General features: G+C 43.2%; 1 protein-coding gene across 2 annotated transcripts in view; it reads right to left on the minus strand.

The window, feature by feature from the left end:
* Positions 1-20,915, minus strand: part of WWOX (WW domain containing oxidoreductase) — a 972,677-nt gene that overhangs the window by 710,658 nt on the left and 241,104 nt on the right. For both annotated transcript variants that reach the window (XM_061172608.1, XM_061172607.1), the window contains exon 6: positions 10,476-10,564. In XM_061172608.1, coding sequence (XP_061028591.1) covers positions 10,476-10,564 — 89 coding nt within the window. The remainder of the gene's footprint in view (positions 1-10,475; positions 10,565-20,915) is intronic.

Genomic DNA, 20,915 nt, shown 5'->3' on the forward strand with positions numbered 1-20,915 from the left:
AAATACTTTAGATCTAAACAGCACTGCCTAGTGTTTGATGAAGAGATGAGAATTACATGTAACTTTTCTGGAGAGTAATTTGCTTTCACAGATCAGAAGTAGAAAAAGACAGTCATATGCTTTGACCCCACAACTGCTCTTCTAAGAATTGATCCTAATAAGAGAGCCAAAAAGAGGTATGTGCAGGCCATTTTCATAGTGCTTATAATAGCAACAATAAAATTAGAAGGGACCTAGCATCTGAGAATTCAACATTGGTTAAATGCTTTTACCTATATGCAACAGATTACTGGATTCCAGCTGATTCCACGCACAGCCAAGTTGGGAACCATGGTGACAGTCTCTTGGGAGTTTGCTGACCTTACATGAGACATCCAGGCACTGCTCTCCTTTTAGCGGGAGACATTCCACCAAGATCCATTTCCCAAACTTCTATCACTGGTCGACTTACCCATTACTTGTACTTCTGAGACAACCTTTTTCTTCGTTCTATTTCTGGTTATCAACTATTGCCTAATGTCAGCTCAAATACCTGTTTGATTATGACTCAGTGACTGAACTATAACAGCCTACGAAGCTTAGAAGGCAAACTGAAGAACTTTGCCACTAATCGAGAGGATTCGTTTATATTTTGGGGGATGACAAGATATTGGGTATTTTCTCACAAAATGAAGAAAAAGAATGACTCACAATATTAAAAACACAGTGCAGTGACAAGTGGATCAACTAAAAATATAATCTTCCTTGGGGATTTTCAGCAGGCTGCCACAGTGGAGCACTGTTGATTTATTTCAAATGTATATTCAAGTTTTTAGGCTGACAAGAATTAGCTTCTCAACAATTTACTGGGGGGAAAAAAACAGACGGTTCCCAAGTTATTAAAATGCGATTTCAGTGTGGTTTAAGCACCACTTCCCAACAGGTCAATTACGTGAGAGGAGAATTCCGACATGACAATGGGGGTGGTTATTGGTACCAGGAGGAAAACCGAGCTGGATTCATCGGCCAAGCTGGGAAGTAGAATTCTGAACCACAGACACTGAAATGTTTTTTTTCCGAGACTTACGTAACTCAAGAGTTCTCTGAGAGTCTCCAAATGTTAACCCTAACATCACGGGTTTGCTGTGCCCATGGCTATGTGGGTCAAAGAACAGCTTGGTCATGTGACCCAAGCCCACACCAGGTTAGAAGGGCAGTTATATGTTATGTGCCTGAAATAACTATTATACAGGATGACTTTAAAATTTGTTTCCCAAGATTTACAAACGTATAATCTCCGTACCACCCAAGGAGGTACCAATTCAACAACTTTGAACGGCTGAGAATTGGTACCTTAAAAGCAAAGTTCAGATCACCAAATGGAACAATGTGTTTCCATTTTTGGCTTTCCTCCCTCCCTCCCTCCCTCTTTCCCTGCCCCCACCCACCCATCCACCTATCCATCCCCTTCCTTGAGTTTACTATATGGCAGTAAAGGTAACAATCACCACGGATAATGATGATGACGACAAAAAAGACGATACAACCTGAAAATGTATTAAATGTTTACTAGGTATCAGGTACTATGTTTTATAAACATTTTGTTATTTAATCCTTTCAACCACCCTGCAAGGGTATTACCATCACCTCCCACTTTCACTGATGAAGAAACTGAGGATCAGAGAGATTAAGGAATTTGCCAAGGTCACCATCTTATTAAGGTGTGGAACAGGGATTCAGAGCTAAGACAAAGATGAATTGGCCAAGGTTTCTGCTTCTCTGGGGCTCAGTCTAACAAAGAAGAATCAATATAGAGAAAAGAGTCCCCAAAGTATTCCAAGCACGATGATTGGGTGTGTGGTCGATGCTCCGGAGTAAACGTATAGAGGTGATTGCAAATGCGAGTAAATAGCTGCCACCTCTGCTTATACAGACTCCATGGACAGACACCTTCCAGACACCTGGTAGAAAACAGTTCTGGGCACCTTAGTTGAGGGGATGAGCCTCTCTTCGACTGGGTTTGTTTACCTCTTTTAGGCATATTTCAGCAAAACAATTTCCTCTTGGTGATAGGATATGGCTGGAAGAAGCATCCCCCTCAACCTTGAAGTGACCTTAACAATTGTCCCAGCAGGCAGGGGTTGTCATCCACCTATTGCTGGGACAAATCTCCTTCAGAGGCAGTGAGTCTTACATGATGCATTTCCCAAATAAGACAGATCTTTCTGATTTCCCAAACTACCACCTAAGCTGAGCTCAGCAGCACAGCAGATTTTGGACTAAGTTCTAGCCTCACCACCTACTAGCTGGCATGACCTGGGTCAAGGCCCTTCATCTCTGTAAGCCCTGATTTCTTGATCTATGAAATGTGGTTGATCATCGTATCAGGCTGAACCATATGACACTGCCTTTCTTCTACAATTTTTGACCTACCCCCATGAAGTCCTTGTGGGGATAAAATGGGATGGCAGATGAGCGCTCAGCTGTGCATGACGCATAATAAATAGGTGATAAATATTAGCAATTACTATCATCATCATCATTTTATGGTTCCGAGTCCCAAGCAGGGCTTCAGTGTCTTCATTATTTAAACAATACCTGCTTGTCTTAGTTGACCTGCTTTCCCATGTGGTGGTATTTTCACAACTCAGCACAGCACACTGTTCTACTCAAACTCTTATCTCTTCCCTCAGCCTCTAAGGAACACAGAGTGCTTTCTGCAGAGAACTGAAACGAACCATGCACACACATTGGCTATATATACTTATTTATCTGGACCAAACCTAACATAATCCAAAATGGAACATGTTTCTCATAGCGAGACAAGATGCTCTTCAAGTGAGTTATTGCGTTGGCCAAAAAGATCGTTTGGGATTTTTCTGTAACATCTTACCGAAAAACCCAAACGAACTTTTTAGCCAACCCAATACGTTGCAAGGGACAAGGGGTTCTAGTCCAAGGGTTAGCGAACCACAACCCCCCAGACCGAAGCCCCAATCCAACTCACTTCCTGTCTTTCTAAATAAAGTTTTATTGGAACGCGGCCTCGCCCAGTCACTTACACGTTATCGGTGGCTACTTTTGCATTACTGTGATCACTGTGGTCTCACTCTACACTCGAGAGGCACTCAACACTAGCTGAGTGGTTGCTACCGAGACCATCTAGCTCATAAAGGTCAAAATATTCGTATAGATATTTATATAAATATTTATTTATCTGATTCTTTTTATAGAAAAACTTTCTCAACTCACGGTCTAGTCCAGTGCTTTAAGTGACCACTGTTGAATGCCAGCAACAAAGTTCAGATTCTTTGCTGGAGATGAAGACAAAACGCTGGTATATATATGCACTGGTGAGCTGGTGTGGGGGTGGGAGAAGGCAATCGCAGAGTAATCGTATCTACTCTCCAAAGCCGGGTGTTTATTCTTCCTGGAAGGGAAGTTTTTTTGTGTGTGTCTTCAATTAACATATGTCACTTTGATTTCCGGAAACATGATAGTGATGGCTGAACCTAGAATTCTGTTGGGAAATTAAAACTGTTTATTTTGCAAACATCGCTGTGGTTAATTCAAACACATTTTCACGTATTCCTTGGCAGTGATGACTTTTAAGGATGGCAAAAAGGCTCACTGAAATTTTTTTTTTCCCTAACAAATTTAATTGCAAAGTGGTCCTTAAGTTATTTAACAATTATTCTTCTCCAGTAAGGATATGTTTTTGAAGATAGTCATCATTGTGTAAAGTTATCAAAAAATCCTTAAGCTTCACGGGTATTTTAAGAGAGAGAGAAGGCACAGGAGAAGGAAGATGGCAAATGGTTTAATTCCGATGTCTAGCCCAGTTGGCACTGTTGTAAGCGCTGAATAAATAACGACATGAAGGGAAAAAAATTTTTAAATAAACCAAAAAAGGAGGGGAGAAGAGGCATACGGAGTGCTCTGGTATCCCAGAATACAGAGGTTAATGATTTTTACTGTGTCCCACTATACCTCACTTATTCAAAGCAGGTTGCCCTTAAGGCCAGTCAAATCATCTGGAAAGAAACCAAGGGAAACAACAGCAGCAATGGCAAAGGAAACAGAGTCAAGCCATTTGCTCTGAAAGAGAACTGTGAAGTATCCCTCAAGTCCATGGCTTTGTGAAGAATAACAAAGAACAGGGGAAAAAAATACTCAGTAGAGTACTAAGTACTCCGTGATCCTCAGTGGAACACCACTATAGTAACAATATTTCTGCTCGGTGCTTGTCATGCTTATAGCTTGTGGGCAACACGAAGCTCATGTCCTCTGTGCCCTTGGTTGCGAGCAATCTCCAAGCTCATTCCTAGGCCCAATTTTTTAATGACTGTAAAGACTTCATGAGAGCCACACCTCCTCTGGGATCACATCTGATTAGTCCACTTTGATCCCCTTCCCCTGTTTAGATAGATCTCTTATTTGTATTGTATCATACTGCATGCATTTTTAAAAACCTCTCAAATCATTTTAGGATCAAGATAAGAACAAATGCACACACAGTCACAGGCACAGTGCACTGAGATGTGTCTGGTTATTTCACGCATCACAGCTTTTCTCCTCAACAACCCTGAAAAGTCTATGCGAGAATCTACTTTATATAGACTTGGAAAGTGAGGCCCAGGGACACGGAGTGCCCAAGGCAACACAGCTAGTAAACAGTAGAGCTTGGATTTAAATCTAAGTTCAGTTGATCCCAAAAAACTCTGTTCTTTTCACTACACCAGAGCTTGGCACACTATGGCCGTTGGACATAACCAGCCCATTTCCAGCCTTTGTAAATAAAGTTTTATTGGAACACAGCCATGTTCATCCATTTAAATATTGTCCACGGCTGCTTTCATGCTACAAAGGCAGAGATGAGTAGTTGCAACAGAGATCTTATGGCCTGAAAAGTCTAACACATTTACTCTCTGGACCTTTACAAAAAAGTCTGCTGACCCCTGCACTTTACTCTTTTGGGTTAGTATTTTTGTTTAATAAGGGATGACAGTACATAATCTGTTTTAGAAATATTTTTTAAAGAATTATATAAAAACATTTGATGCCTAAAGAGTTAAGTTTCAGAAGGCAAAACATTTACTTCAGATGGAAGCGTTCTTCCCTGATGTTTCTAGATACAGTAAATGTTTCACAATATGATTTTTTCCAATACCTCAAGGTGGCAAATCTATGGGAGCGGGAAAAATTCACTTGTAGATATTTAAAATTTTTTCTTAAAAAGTCATAATTAAGATCTAGATTTAGAGAGTCTATTACAGCTAAAATCTGCCTCTCTGGTTTTCTTTTCTTTTAGTTTTCATACTTCGTAGAAAAGCAAAGCAACATGATACTCTGTTAGACAAACCAGAAATGGATTTCTATGTTGAGCAAAGAGTAACACAGATACGTAGGCTAAAACATTATTCTTAAAATTGAGCTGAGGAGAAAAAGAAAGATTAAGCTGTAATTTACACATTGGTCTTCAGGGTAATTTATCCCTCAAAATTTAGAATTTATTTATAATTTATAGCCCACCCACTTCCAAAGAAGGATTTGAGACAGCAAAATTTGGAATAAGAATCCAAGAACATTAAATCTGGGATTAGTAGATTCTCAAAGTCCTGAACTTTCAAGTTCTGAAAGTAATTTAGTAAAAAGTGAAAATAAATAGTTTTGTTAAAGATTTCCCGCCTCAAATGTGTAAACAGTAAAGAGGGAATAGAAAAAGTATTCTTTCATTTTTTTTTTTTTTTAAACATCACTATCCTACAGTATTTTTAAGTGAAATAAAGCCTAATTTCTTTAAATTATGCTGGAGACAGAAAGTTGAAAGGAGAAAGCAGAAATCCACGACCAAAAATGAAGTTCTAGAAATCTTTAGAACTCCATGTTATTTTAATATGATCTTACTACCAATTTCAATTAATTTCCATGATGAATCAAAGCCCTTGGTCAATATTATAAGAGCTGATGGGTAACCGAGATCCAAAGCAATAAATTTTCTATATTATGTGCCATCACCAACTTTTCAACTTCCAGGATTGGAATCCAGAGGTCCATTATTTCAGGAATATATAGGACGCAAACTATAAAACAGTATCTGATAAAGGAGAAAATATTTACAGAGCTCTAGAAGCTCTTGAACTGCTGTTCCAGGCCCTGTTGAAAATGACTGCTTTTCGGTAAACTAAGCAGTTAGAACTAGGGATAAAACTGTGCAACAGTATCACAAACATACTGCTGCTGCAGAGCCCATTACAGAAAATCCCAGTACTTGCTCTGAATGATTAGTAAGGGTCCCAGCTCTTCATACTCTGATGGATACCTCAGCCTGCCAGGCAGCGTGGAGTCTGGCTGCTCTCCAGGACTGCAGTTTCCACAAAAATATCCTTCAAAACTCGGTTTGGTTGGGACTTACCACAGGCTTTGGTTTGGAACTTTCCAGTAATGCCCAAAATAATTCGACCTGAGACACACTGGCTGACCACCACCACTGATGCTGGGGAGGACTGTCTGAAAGCAGACTGAGGCTTCCTGGGCTGACCACCCAGAAGAGTGAGTGGAGCAGAACAGAAGAAATGGATGAAAGAGGGGGTGGGCAAAGAGAGAGCGGGCACGGGAATGGGTTGGTCAGGGCGGGCAGAGCCTTAAGGAAACGCTTTAGCAAGCAGGCACGCGCGTCCTCCTGATGGAAGACTACACCACCACCGACCAAGTATTCTTGCCAAAAAATTAAACAGGAATTTGACCAAGCCTCTAGAGTTAGCTACCTTTTCACGGGAAACGTAGAAGACAAAAGAACAAGTTAAAGGACACCACAGGGATGCAGTCACTGAAGTACAGGCCACAGAAAACTCTAGAGGACACACTGGTCCTTGAAACAAATATGTTGCATTAAAATGTTTTTGTAAGAAATTTAGAAAGGGAGGGAAAACCTATAGGTTAAAATGCATTGACCTTATTTGATTCCGGATTTAAACAAACTGAAAGAGAGAGAGAGAGAGAATAGAAATACTTATTGTCTTAAATGGTGTTAAGCCACTAAATTTGAGTAACTTGGTTCTCAGCAATTCATACCAATCCAGAAATCCACACTGAAGAAAACGCCTGAAGGGTGAGGTGTAACGAAAAGAGGGGTCGTTGTGGATTCAGACAGACTTGGGTTCGAATTTGGGATCCACCACTTGCTAAAGTTGGGACTGTGAGTTGGCGTCTCTGTGAAAAGCTGGAGCCTTTCCATTTGAAACAGAGATAAAAATGACTAAAAATGCCTGTGGTTATTGTAAGGAATTACAGAGAGAACACATGAATAGGTGCTCAGCACGTTGCCTTGCACGGAATACACAAAGAGTCGAAAAGGAGCTATGATTTGTATAATCACTGTTAGCAGTGCTCATTCGGAAACGACTCAGTCCCCACCCATGCCACCAACCACCCCCGGCCCCTCCAAAATAAAGGAAGAAGAAGAAATTCCAGAAGAGGCTGAATCTACATCTCCTCCTGGTAGAAGGCGGATAGAGGGCGGCCCGTCCTTTCAATGAGCTAGATCTTCCAACAAGGTTTGCATTTACATCTGTTTCTACCTTTTTAGGTCTTGGGCTATACACGCTGCTGCCCATCCAGGTATGGGGAGACACACCTGGGCTGGGGCATGAACCGAGGGGATACACAAGGTAAAAAGAGCCTGATCATACTTCTGGTGTGCTCGCAGACAGGCTTCAGAACAGCATTCCATGTGGTAGCATCCAGATGGCATTTCAGGGTAAGAGTTTTTCCTCACCTCAGTCCAACGGCATCAAAAGGGATGGGTTCGGAACTGGCAGTCTTTCTTTCATTCGTCATTATGTTTTACACACAAGGAAATTTTGATGCCGAAAGATGGGAGGGGATGATGAGCAAAGAGTGACACGTGTTTTTTTGGCAGCTCAGTCACCAGCACTTAAACTCACCTCTGACAGTTCTCAGAATCTACAGACCTGTAAGGACTGAACTGTCATCTGCCTATCCAGGAGAGATTTTCACTTTGGCAGTGTTTCAAAAGGAAAGTCGCTCGCGTCTTTTATGCATATTTTCACTACCACGCTATTTCTCTAAGCCCATGAAAAATGCTGGACTCTTGAGAGACGGATAAAAGGAGGTTTGTGGTACAGGGTTGGCTAAGAGGAAAATCGCCTTTGTTTCTGAACCTAGGAGTACAAAAATTCAGAGTCGTTTGCTAAAATCTAGAATTAGGGCAAAATGGCTGCTAGCTTTTCTCCAAGAGTTTGGGCTTGTTGATTACAGAAGGCAGTTGGATTTGATGATTTCTGAATTACTTAACGGTTAAAAACTAATGGTCCCGTTAAGACTTGGAAGATAGTCCTATTATGTAACAGTTGGCTCTCCTCGGCTAAATGGTTCCCTTCCAGTGTGGTCTGACACCAGGACTGCAGGAAGCTTGAAGAGGCAGTGCATCTCAGCTCCCACTAGAGCAGCATGGTGTCAAGGAGAAAGCGGAGAGTCACAACGGATGAAAATCCTACATCTGCCACCAGCCTGCCAAGTGACCCTGTGAAAGTCACTCACTCTCTCTGATCTCGGTTTCTGCCACATTAAGAACGACAGACAGCGCAGCGTGCTGGCTGAGGCGGGGGGCCCAGGCACGCCCGACTGCACAGGATCTCAGCCCCTCTGCTCCCTGGCCACGTGCCTTCAGATAACTCACCCTCCCTGGTCTCATTTTCCTCATCTGTGTGATAGACATAATGACAGCGCCCACCCCGAGGGCTGCTTTGAGAATTAAATCAGAAAAAGCACGCAAAGGGTTCTGGGTATGGGGCTCATAATAGGCACTCAATAAATGAGCTATTACTGCTGCTGCGGCAGTGGTTATTATTATTCGCTCCCAAACAACCACAGAAATATGAGGTTGAGGAGAGTCAGTCACTAGCAGGAAAACACTGCCTGCTGGCTGGCCACTGAGTCAATGGCTCGTGTGAGGTAAACTGGGCTTCCGCCGGCCACCACTCTCTTCCCAGAGCCGAGAAGAGAGCCTGGGGCTTTGGAGGCACGCGTTAAATGCGTGTTAAGTGGATGAACAAGCGGATAAATGAATCAGGAAGGGACAAAAGAGCAAATGTCTTAAGAGCTGCTGCTCTATCCTGACGAGAGGTTCTCGGAGAGCACTGGCGTGGGCTCACAGCTACCAAACGCTGCCGAGAGCGCACGCAGTAGGGCTCGCCTAGGTCTGCTGGCTGCATGGGGACGGTACCCAACTGTTCGTAGGAGCGCAGGGCCGGCACCTAAGGGGATGGTGCAGCTCCCACTACAGGCTCTTGAGTTCACATTTCAACCTCAAGGACTCAGGCTACAGGCTTGCTCCAGAAAGGGCTTTAGAGAACAGGCCTCTCAACAGTCTCAAACAACAGAGTGAAAGACTAAGGGAGAAATGAGAAGAACTGGCTACTGGACAGCACTGAGGGGTCAGATCGACATCGTACCACCTGAATATCTGGTTTAAGATACCTCCCCTTACACCCATCATCTGCGTGGAGAACTATAAAACCAACGACCCCGACAGAGGCGAACCCCCAGACAGTTTGTCATTTTATCAGCGTTCTCCAAATTCAGCCACTCGGTGCCCCTTTTGGAACTGTTTTATCCTTGGCACCTCCTGGACCATTATTAACTTAATCCCTGTGTTTAAATCAACTCACTGAAAAAGAAAAATTAAATGAAGTTATTTGTTAAAGAAATTTAAACCACTGTGTTAAACGAGAAACCAGTACTGCTTGCCCTAAATAATATGAGGGAACTATAAAAATAAACACTTGGAAACAAAATATTGTAATGAAAATGAAGCTAACCACCACTGCTTTCCTCAGCTCTGGCTCTGAGGGCTGCTCTCCCTGTTAGAAAGATGTTGGCATGTGATGGCAAAAAAATCTGCCGGTCCCTAGCGAAGGCTTCCACCTTCAGGCATTTTGAAAGTCTGAGAAAGAAGAGGGAATAAAAAGGAGGAAGTTTCTCATGATGTGAGTCCATGCTTTTGGAACCACATTCAGGCACCACGTAAAATCACCGCAGGTTTGCGAAACAGTAGAACCTTCTTGTCGTGCTCTGACGTTCAGCCCCCTTGCAGGACCGGAGAGCTGACCTTACTCGTTTCTGAGTGCAATTAAAATACACTTTTCCTTGATTCTGGGAGGCACTGCAAAAATATCTGTAATCAGGATGCAGCTTACAATCGGGTGGCTTCTGTGAGCCACTTTTACTGCTGCTTGGTACTGTCTTTTCCTTTTTATCTGGGAGGCTGTTATGAGATTGATGACGCATCTCAAAATGAGGGTGACTCAGAGTCAAGAAAATACGGTACACCTTCACTGGGCCAATATAAATGAGCCTCCCGTTTGGACGCCAAGACAACACAATAGCCTTCCGGCCTCCCCATTGTGTTCATCTGATAAAGACATTACAATAGCAAGATATTATGATCTATAACCCTCCACTGGAACACTCACACATTCTTGGCCTTGAACGCTTGAGCAAAATACTGCACGCTATGGAGCAAAGCGAGGTCCAGGGTCATTGCTTCTACCTTGGCTTTATGCTGGAATGAGAGAAAATAAAAAGAAATGATAAATAACAGCAAGTTTAGTTCATGGTATCAAGTTACAGTAAATGTGTTATGGAACATGTCGGAATTCCCCTGTTTAATATTAGACGCCCAGAGAGAATATAAATCATCCGAATGAATGGAAGAACAGGGCGTTTTACTGCCAAGTTGAGGGAAGATGGGAGGCTGGGACTCTGCTGAAACTCCATGCTGGGGGGTTGTGCTGTTTGACTCAGCGCACAAAACAGGGTCCTAAGGGTCCTCGGGCTCACATAGCTCCTCTCAATGTGCCTCCTAAAAAAACTGTAATGATAGGGCAACACCAGGACAAAGCTTGGCTCCTGCAAGAACTCTGGAGACCACGTTAATCTCAAAAGCTGCCCTCCGGTTCTGAAATGATTCCACCAAGCCTGCATGAAAAATGAGAGACAATTCATGCACAGAAAGTACAAACGCAGGCAAAACTCGTTTATATCAACGGAGCCTGACTGCTCAACACCCCCCTGGTTTAGTAACCCTGTGAACCCGATAGATGGGCAGGGCACATATGGATGGCAATAATGATGCTATTAATGAGGCCATTAATATCTGCGCTGAGCTGATGGTGGGTGAACACTTACAGGCATCATCTCGTTTCATCCTCAGGACAACTGAAGGATAGGTTTGTAGTTTGCCTGTTTTACAATGAGGCATCTTATAAGAGATTGCAGAGCTAAGAAGTGTGGACGGCAAGACCTCAAGTCAGTCTGACACTGGCTGGAGCCCAGGTTCCCTCCTGGAGAGACACCAAAAGGATTGCAGGGGTCAGGATCTGAAGCCACCCTGGTCCACTGCAGGGCCTCCTAGCACACTTCTGGAAAGATCAGGGCTGCCTTGTATTTACAGAGCCCGCCCAATTTTTGAGTCTGGCTGGACTTTGGAGTGTGAGCTGAAATGCTATCACTTCTTAGACGCCCCTCCACTGAAGGACAGACTGCCAGGCCACCTGCCTGTTCAGGTAAGCAGATCCCCATAAAACGAACGGTGAGCTTGGGAATTCTTGTCTAGACTGCGATGTTAAAGTAAGACTATGGAGACTAACACGATACTCGAATATTATGAAGGGGGATGCAAACGGCACTGCTGGGGATGTCCTCCACCCGAATGGACGCAAACTGTGCTGAGAAGCGTCGTGTGTCTACGGCAGTTCACCTCTGCCGCCTAGGTCCTGGGCTCCGACCCAAGTCCCAGGCCTTGAACAATGAATATCAGGCAGAGGCAGCAGGAAAGCACACTGCCTTTGGGCCATGTAACCTTTCTGAGCCTCAGTTCCCTCATCTGTAAATGTGAATATTACCTACTCTCAGAGTTGTGAGATTAAGTATAAAGCATCTAACATCCAGCCTTGAAGACAAAAAGTATTGCATCAGTTTAACGAGGAGGAGGTAAGATGCCCGTGGTGACAAATTCTTCCCCTGAGGCCACTGTGTAGTAAACCGTGGTTCGGGTGGGCTACAGTGCAGCAAGGTGGATGAAACGATGTTGATGACAAGCAACGGTGCCCCCCGAAGACCACATCGGACCAGATCACTGTTGGCTCTTGGAGGATCCAGGTCCTGCCTACTAACAGAGCCCAGTTTTAGGGAAAGGGAGTAGAGAGGGATTCAATGACCTCCCCAAACCCCAAGAGCTTATCAGGGGCAAAGGCAAGTTGGCCAAAGAAGATTTAAATTCCTCAGGTAACAGCGGCAGATGCTCAAACCTGCAGATTTTGGAAGAAGGATAAGTGTTGAACCTGATGCAGGAAAAGGGGAAGTGTCAACACATGGGTTTTGTTAGGGAAATATTGCACCTGGAGGGTCCAGGTAAGGCAAGGCCACGCCCCTCATCCTAGAGGGAGGGAAACTGCCCCCAGGAGAAGAGGATGCACCTGAGTGATACTGTACCCCATGCAGAGCGCTTGGGTCTCCAGATGGGGAGCAAAACCCCACCTGCTTTCTGTCTGCATGACGGATATTTATCTGTGGCTAAAATCTCTTCTGAGTGGGAAGTCTGCTAATGGCTAACTTTTCTTCCCCATAGATTCTTATGCCTCCTAAATGCTCAACTACCCAATCCGATGTTCAGAGTTAGCGAATAAAGTGGCCTTTCACCCTCATCCTGCCTGCTCCGGCCCCAGCCTCTCCTGGCACAGAGCATGACACTCACCGCCAACACAGAATCTTACAGAACTTTGAATGGATCACAAGAGGAAAGTCAACTATTTAATCTATTAAGGAAGGGGTGGTAAAGACATTGCTCCTCTCAGCCGAGCCCCCGACGGAAACCCCAAGGGATACGCTGGCTACATATTAGAAAAATGGATGTTCATTCTTCCCCCATAAAACAGGGAGAACATTCCCAGATGGTGACCCCCCAAGGCAATATTTCCAATGAAAATGATGGCGCAGCCAAGTGGGCCAGTACATTCTTCTAAATGTGCAGCTTACACGTGGTAAGCTGTCTTTTGGTCCTCCCCCTTCACTTGAAGATAAAGCACAGGGCTGCCACTACCAATAAGAACAAAATCAGACCATACACATCCAGGGGGAACAAGGGGTCACAAGCCATCAAGTAGTTCAACAGACGAATCCACAGGCTGTGTGTTACTAGGCTCCTGGGGACAGTGGTTCAAGTCCACACGCAATTACTCAGGTAACTCTCCTGCCCTCGGTATCAGGTTTCCTGTTTCTGCTACTGACCCTGAGAAACGCAGAGAAACTGTGTGTGCAATGCAGTTAAGTCCAGTGAAGGAACAACACAGCTTTTAGAATTAAGGTGTGTGTATGCGTTGATGTGTGTGTGTGTGTTGGGGCGTTTGCTCTTCTGACTGGCTGACAAACTTAACGTGATAGAAATGTTTATCGTGGGACATGCTCTAAATGAGAAGGCAGGGGCTGACGCACTGCAAACAGAAAGCATTTCTGAGGGATAAACTGTTGATTGCTAGGTGAAAGTAAGAGGCCCCATCTGCCAATGTGAGCTTTCCCGCTGAGTCTGACTAAGAACCTGGGACTCACCACAGTTCACTTTCTTGGTATAACTCACTTTTGCTGCTGTTGTTGTCGTTAACTTTAATTTGGAACGAATGATAGACTCACAAGAAGTGGCAAAAATAGTAGTGAGAGTGCCCACGTACCGGTCTCCTAGCATCCGCCCAAGGGGGCATCGTATCCAAGTATATAGCACATTATCAAAATTAGAAAATCGACACTGTCACAGTGTAATTTATTAGACCGCAGACATTACTTGGATTTCACCAGTTCCGGGACGCACTCAGTTCCTTTTACTTGGAATATCTGTGTGTATAATTCTATGACATTTTGTCACATGCACAGATTCAAGATACAGAACTATTCTAAAGAACCACTGAGTTTTTTATTAAGATGTTAAATCAGCATATGCCGCTCAGGACGTGAAAAGTTCAGGCCTGTTTGGCCAGAGTGTGCTCTCTGGATTGGCAACAGATGCCCATATGCAAAGTCCTAGCTTAAAACGCTTTTGTAGCTTGGAATGACCAACAAGATATGCTCCTAATTCCTTAGTGTGGCTCACACAAGTGCCTCTGTATTCATCAGGATGAGCTTCAGTAAGGAACAGCCCCCAAACCTCAATGTCTTAAGACAACAGAGGATTATTACTTGCTCACACTTCAGGCCCATCTCATGTCAGTGGGGTCCTGTTTATTGTTGTTGGCCAGGGGCCCCATCAGGTGGAGCCTCCACCCTCTGTAACATCACCAGCCTCTACAGTGTGGGGAAGAGAATGTGACGAGGTGCAAGTGGGATGTCACAGGCTTCCACCCAGTGGTGACACGTGTCACTTGTGCTCACGTTTTGTTGGCAGAGCAAGTGTTGTGGCTGTGCTTAGCTTCGAAAAGGTGCAACCCTCCCTATGCCCAGCAAGAACAGAAATGCAAACATATACACAACGAATAACAGTAACGACTAACACTCAGTCCATGATTCTGCCCCATCTACCTCTCTAGGCTCACTTCAGGCCACTTCCTGCTTCATACTTTCCATTAATGATAGAAAAATTTAGAAATGACAGATGAACATGGACCAAAAAAGCACCTATAATCCCACCACCCCAATATTAACTGTTAGCTTTCCATAGGTCCCTCCCCTCTTCCCTTCCTCTCTATCTATCCATCTATCCAGCCAGCCGGCCAACCGTCCATCCACTTATCTTTGGTTAACAGAAACAACTTCTTACTAGAACTTTGAATCTTAAAATGCTATAAAATGCCTCTCTCAACCCTTCCCCAAATCCTCACCCTTTTCTGTAATCACACCAGTACACAAATTTATCATCTCAGGCAAAATAGGAATGTAAATTTATTTTAAATTATATATACAGATGCTGGTACCCATCGTTTTAAAAGAGAACTGCACAGGTGGCATTCCACACACGAAGCATCAGGCAACGTCTGATGTAGTTGAGAAGCCCACCGCTCCCAACACCCCAGGCTCAGGCAGAAAGACACAGTAATGAAGCAACCCACACATTCTTCTTCCATTTCCCTGGAAGTCAGGGGATGCTCGGTGGCAGAACAGTCCACTGACACTCTCAATAGACCAAGTCTTCTTGGTTTGTTCTTTATTAAGTTCAGAAAACCTGGCTTAGTGATTCAGGAGTCTGCAAATGCAGAATCAAAGGGGTTCTTGCTGTTGTTACGCAACAGGGATCTCTCATACCGTTTTACGACTATAAATTAGCCAAGTATGACTCAGATGTGATACTGCCTGAAACCAAAGGAACCATATAGGGACTGTGCGGTATTTAAAGGGAGAAGTGGGAAGATGTTGTCATCCACAGGAGACGGCAGAGTTGGGCTGACCCAGAGCCACAGACCAGCATGACCACAGTGCTGACAGTGTGACTTCAGGGGAGCTGTGTGATTGCTCTGGGCCTTAGCACCCATGCCAAAATGTGCATTTGCCTCGCATGATTAGGGTAAAGATTAGGTATGATGTATATAAGACATGGGGCACATAAATAATAATAATTATTTGTAAGGCCACTGCTAAAATGTGATGTCCATTGTTTGTTTTTCAATCATAAAGCATATTAGCAATTGCAGTCTCCCTTCTTTATTTCACAAATTTACCTTAAGTAGCTCAAAGTATGAACAGCAGCTCTGTGATGGAGGATGGATGACACATGACCCCAGAGCAGGAGGAAGGAGGCTCACTGCATCCCCCAGAGGCCAGGGTACCCCAGTTTCCAAACTCAGTAAGTGTTCTGAAGCTGAAAGGTGTTAAGGCCATGGTGAAGGCCATGGACTCAAGTTGGACCTCCTGGGTCTAAATCCCACTTCTAGCACTCACCAACTGGGCAAGTTACTTCTTGTGCAATCAGTTTTCTTTTCTGTAAAATGGAAATAAGAGCACCTGCTTTATCAGGAAATGAGGTGATATATGTAAAATCCTTAGAATAGCGCTTGACACCTGAGAAGTATTCTATAACTGTTACCACACCAAGGCCAATCCCAGGGGAAACCACCAGACCTGGAATAGCCTCGTACAGAGGCAGCATGCTGTCCTGCTCCTGGTCCACAATAAGAGAGACAATATTTACAAGACTGAACTCATTCACTCATTCATTCACTAACTCTGCCTCTAAAGGTAAACATATATTCCAAAGATCCCATCTCCTTTACTTCTTTTCTTTTATTCCCCATCATTGCAACACCACGTAAGAGGAAATATCTCACACCCATAATCCGCTTACCATCAATGGAAGAACAAAAAAGGTAACATCTAATGGTAATAGGCCTTTGGAAAGCTGTATATAAATAATTTCAAGCCACCAAGCATATTTAAAAAACAAATTATTCCTTAAAAACCATTATTAATTGTAAACTGACTATGAATTAGCTAGATTATATCAATGACTTTTCTCCACTATCCCATAATGAACCAAAAGTAGCTGGTCTGGGAACCAAGCTGTTGTGTGTGATGGGACCTCACAGTGAACTCAGGTGGGCACACTTCAAAATACTCTCATCTAGTCCAGGAGTCCTGTTTCCTCCACTCAGCTGGACCAAAGCATCCCCACTGCCCTCTTCCTGCTCAGTCGTAGCCTAGCGGCAAGTAAGATCAGCTCTTCCTCCTGTTATGATACAAGCGCCACCTGTGAGCTGGTCAAAAAGAAGAGCACACGGTAACAACTGTTGGAGATGGAAGGATAGAGAAACCCAGATGAATGAATGGGAGCAGGGAGCCCAGCCTCCAACACACCCAGAGGAAATTCTCTTTCAGCGGATGGGGACTCACCCTATGGAACCACAGGGGTGAGACTGACCATGGACCGTGAAGGTGCCAATCTATGTGAATTTGATGGGTGTGCACCTACCCTCTCTTACACTTAGAGAAGAGTTCGCTTCAGGGTTTCCCTGAAAAAAAGCTCTCACGTACATATATTTATGGATAACCAGAGCCAAAAAAATAATGAGCATCTAAAAAAAAAAAAAAAAAATGAGCATCTATGACATGCTTGGCATTTATTTTTCATTAAAGAGTCATAGGGAAAAATCTTTTGAAGTATCTATCATTTCCCCCATTTCACAGACTAGAAGACAGAGGCTGGTATGGTTTAAGTGGCACAGCCTAGTCAGACACAGATCCAGTTCCCAACTGGCTGGGATGGTCCCAGTGCTTGTGTCTTCACTGGAGTACCACACCGCGCTGAAGCCCTGTCCTCAAATTCTTCAACAGATGACACTGAGACGCTATGAAGAAATTAACATCCTCTATGTATTCTTGTTTGTGTCTATTTTACATCATATTTATCTCATACACTTCAAATTTACAAGAGAAGCCTAGTGCTGAAAGAGAAAATGTAACCAAGACAATAATCTACATTCAGAGCTTATTGCTAATGGCATCCTGCAAATTCTAATCCAATGGGCCCTAACTGCATCATGCTGATGCCTCTCACCCTTCCACTTTACATACACTTGGTCCTGACTTTACGTTCTGAAACCTTAAATAGGAGTTGTCACATTTACAACAGCAGGAGACACTGGTGCTGAGCATGTTATTGACATGACAGTATTCACTGAACTACAATACAGACCGAACTACACTGGTTTCATAATTCACCAACATCCTATGCGGGACTTCACAACGCTAATTTCTCCAGTTATCTTTTAAGTGATGTTAATGGTGGCTACGGGTGGCAGCATTTTCGCTGGGAAACGCAGGAGTAGATAGAGAGTTGCATGTCCTTTCAGCTCTTGTACTTCTCAGGAGAATAACCCAAACCAGCATCGTGAGCGAGTCTGATGGGGAGTTTGCCCAATCTTGGACAAGCCTAAAGATTAAAAGGATGTACTGATAAATGCTCTTTCTGAAAAAAGCATTTCTCCCCAAGGAGAAAACAGAGTTTAAAGAGTCTCTTTTACAGCTCTACACACCTGTACCAATCTGTATACCACTGTGCCTTTAACAAGGAAAATCCTCTTAGGGAAGAGTCCAATTTCGAAATAGGGAACCAAACCAAAAATGATCCTTAGCAAACCCCTGGATTTTTTCTTACAGCCTTGAAGGAGAGGGGCTGATTTCGTCATTCCTGACTTTCAGATCAACCATCAGGCAGTAACCTTCACTCCCGAACCCTCACAAGTGCCCTTCAACTCTGCCCTCCCCACTAAATTCGTAAACATCCCTTCAACTCTGCCCTCCCCACTAAATTCGTAAACATCCCTAATAAGAAAATCATGACAACACTTTCTTCATTATATACAGGTCAGAATTTCTGCCTTGGGTTGCTGGAACTCAATTTGCAAAATAACTGTATCAATATCTACAGGTAATTGTGAGCCTGATTCAAGGAGAAACTGCACCGGATAACAGCTCATTTAATTTGGTGTATGAGTTAACGCACCGCGTAAAGCAAAACTATTAAAAATGCTTAGACGGTAATAGGCAATATTTTGCACTCTGGATAAAAAAATGCTTATCTTGCCAGAAACTAACAAGAGAGTGAAAATATTCGAAAACCTTCCAACTTCCCTCTATGCGATGTATTCACTTTGCAGCTTAAAAACAGTTTAAGGAAGGACAGCAAATGGCACGGGAGTTTGGCAGTCAACATGATCGGGCATTTATGCCTTGCTATTGAAGAAAGAGCCTTTTTTTCATAGTGAATTTTTCATTCTAATGTAAGTGATGATTTACATTAACTATAGGTAAGGCATGGTTACATTTTCCTGAAGGATTGCAGGCAAGTAAAGACTAGTACAATAAGTCGAAGCGTAAAAGCTTTCTCTGTCATATTATTTATTATAATGGCATATAAAATAGCTGAAGTAAATAATAGATGACTAAAGGTAAATTCATATGATAAAGAATCCTTCAGTAGACACCATTACTTTTGACTGTTCTAGTTTTATACACAGTTGAAGACTCTTAATAAACAGGCCCTATATCGTATGTAAGTATTGGAAACATCAACGATGTGCTTTAAAGGCAACAGACTGGACATCAGCTAATTTACTGTGTAATTAGATCCTCAACAGGAACAGTCTATATATTTTGAATATTTAATAGGTGGGTTCCTTAATGAAACTTGTTAAGGAAGGGGCACTGGAAGCCCCTTCTTTGGGGAAGTTGCTGATAAAAGAAAAATCAGTGATCCTCACCCCCCCCCAAGATTCAGAACGGTGTATAGTTTAAGACACAGAGATGCGGGACCTGCTGATTATCTGGTGACAGGTCAATGGTGGTTAGTTAAATTGACTAGAGAGAGACAAACAAGATTTGTCTGCTCTGGTTGAGGCTTCTGAATTCCACATGAAGGACCTGTGAAGTCTGAAAGATGCTCAGATGGAGAGAGACGATCTTCATTACGACCCTTAGGATGGAGAGGAACATACACTAACAGGCCAGTGTCTGCCTCAGGGGTTCTCACCCAGGGACATGCCACCCCCAGGGGACATCCGGCAAGGTCTGGAGACATTTCTGGTAGTCACAATTGGTTGGGGGGTGGGGGGCTACTGGTATCTAGTGGGTAGAGGCCAGGGATGCTGCTAAACATCCTACAACTGCCCCCAGATGGCAACGGTGCCGAGGGTGCATGTGTGAGTTTAGTGAGAGGAACCGTGATTCACTTAAGTGGGCTTCAGCGACTTAAATTTATCCTTATTTATAAAAATAAAACTGGCTCACTAATGAAAGTATAAATAATACAGAAGTGGATAATGTATCAAGTGAAAATATCTCCGGAATCCCGCTGCCCCAAGATAAAGAGTGACAGTGGTGCAAATCCTTCCAGAGTACATTTTCTGCACATATAAAAACACTGGGCCATAATACATTTCTATAAACATAGTATCGTACTTCATGGATTATTATATAATCTGGTTTTTCCCAGTTAACACATAATTGAACACGTCTAAATAGACTCCACCCACATTCTTTCCAACCGGTAGGTTTAGCCCATTGTAGGGCTGTTCAAGAATTTATTAAAAACTGAGCCCCTTTAGATTCCTCAGCACTCCTCCACACCCTTCACTAGCTTTGTGAACTTTTTACTTAAATTCCCAATGCCTGACCTTCCTTAACCGTAAAAATAGAAATAATAGCAGAACCTCGTCCTGGGGATTACTGTGAGAATTCAATGAGATAATAACCATGGAAAGCACCTTAAACAGATATGCTCTAAGTGTTAACTACTGCTGTTGTTGTAATTAATATTATTTTACGCAGTTTCAAGGTTTTTGTTACTAAAAGCAATGCTGCAATACCTATGTTTCGCAATAAATGATTTTTTTTTTCTAGAGGATAAGTTCCTGGAAGTAGCATTGCTAGGTCAAGAGATATCTACATTTTAAAATTTGATAGATTTCTACTGGGTGTCCTCCTAAAAGGTTATATCAATTTCTATTCCCAAGAACACTGCAGGAGACTATGAAAGAAAACCAAAACAACCAATAATTCACACTGACAGTTAAAGTAAATTAAAATGCACAGTCTTATATCTCTGTCTCTGATTCCTGGTACAAAGTGAGTGGCACAGAGTAGGTTTTCAAGACAGGCTTTAATTTAGAAAATGAATGAATGAATATGTAACACACCACCAAACTTGGGACAAATTTGTAAGTAGAAATAAAAGCATGTTAGTGATGTTGGCAACAGTGATTTCCCATAAGCCATTTAGAAAGTCAGGCTTTCCTCCTGGTGCATCAGAATGGCTGGCTGAGGGCCTGCCTCTCAGAAATTGGCCGCACCGCATGATGACAGATGTGAGCCTGGTATGCAGAGCATGCAGTAAACATGTAATAGTATCATCACGCTTGGGGACTGACCACGACAGTTAT

Source organism: Eubalaena glacialis, chromosome 18 (assembly GCF_028564815.1).
Source record: "Eubalaena glacialis isolate mEubGla1 chromosome 18, mEubGla1.1.hap2.+ XY, whole genome shotgun sequence".
In the NCBI taxonomy this organism is placed as follows: domain Eukaryota; kingdom Metazoa; phylum Chordata; class Mammalia; order Artiodactyla; family Balaenidae; genus Eubalaena; species Eubalaena glacialis.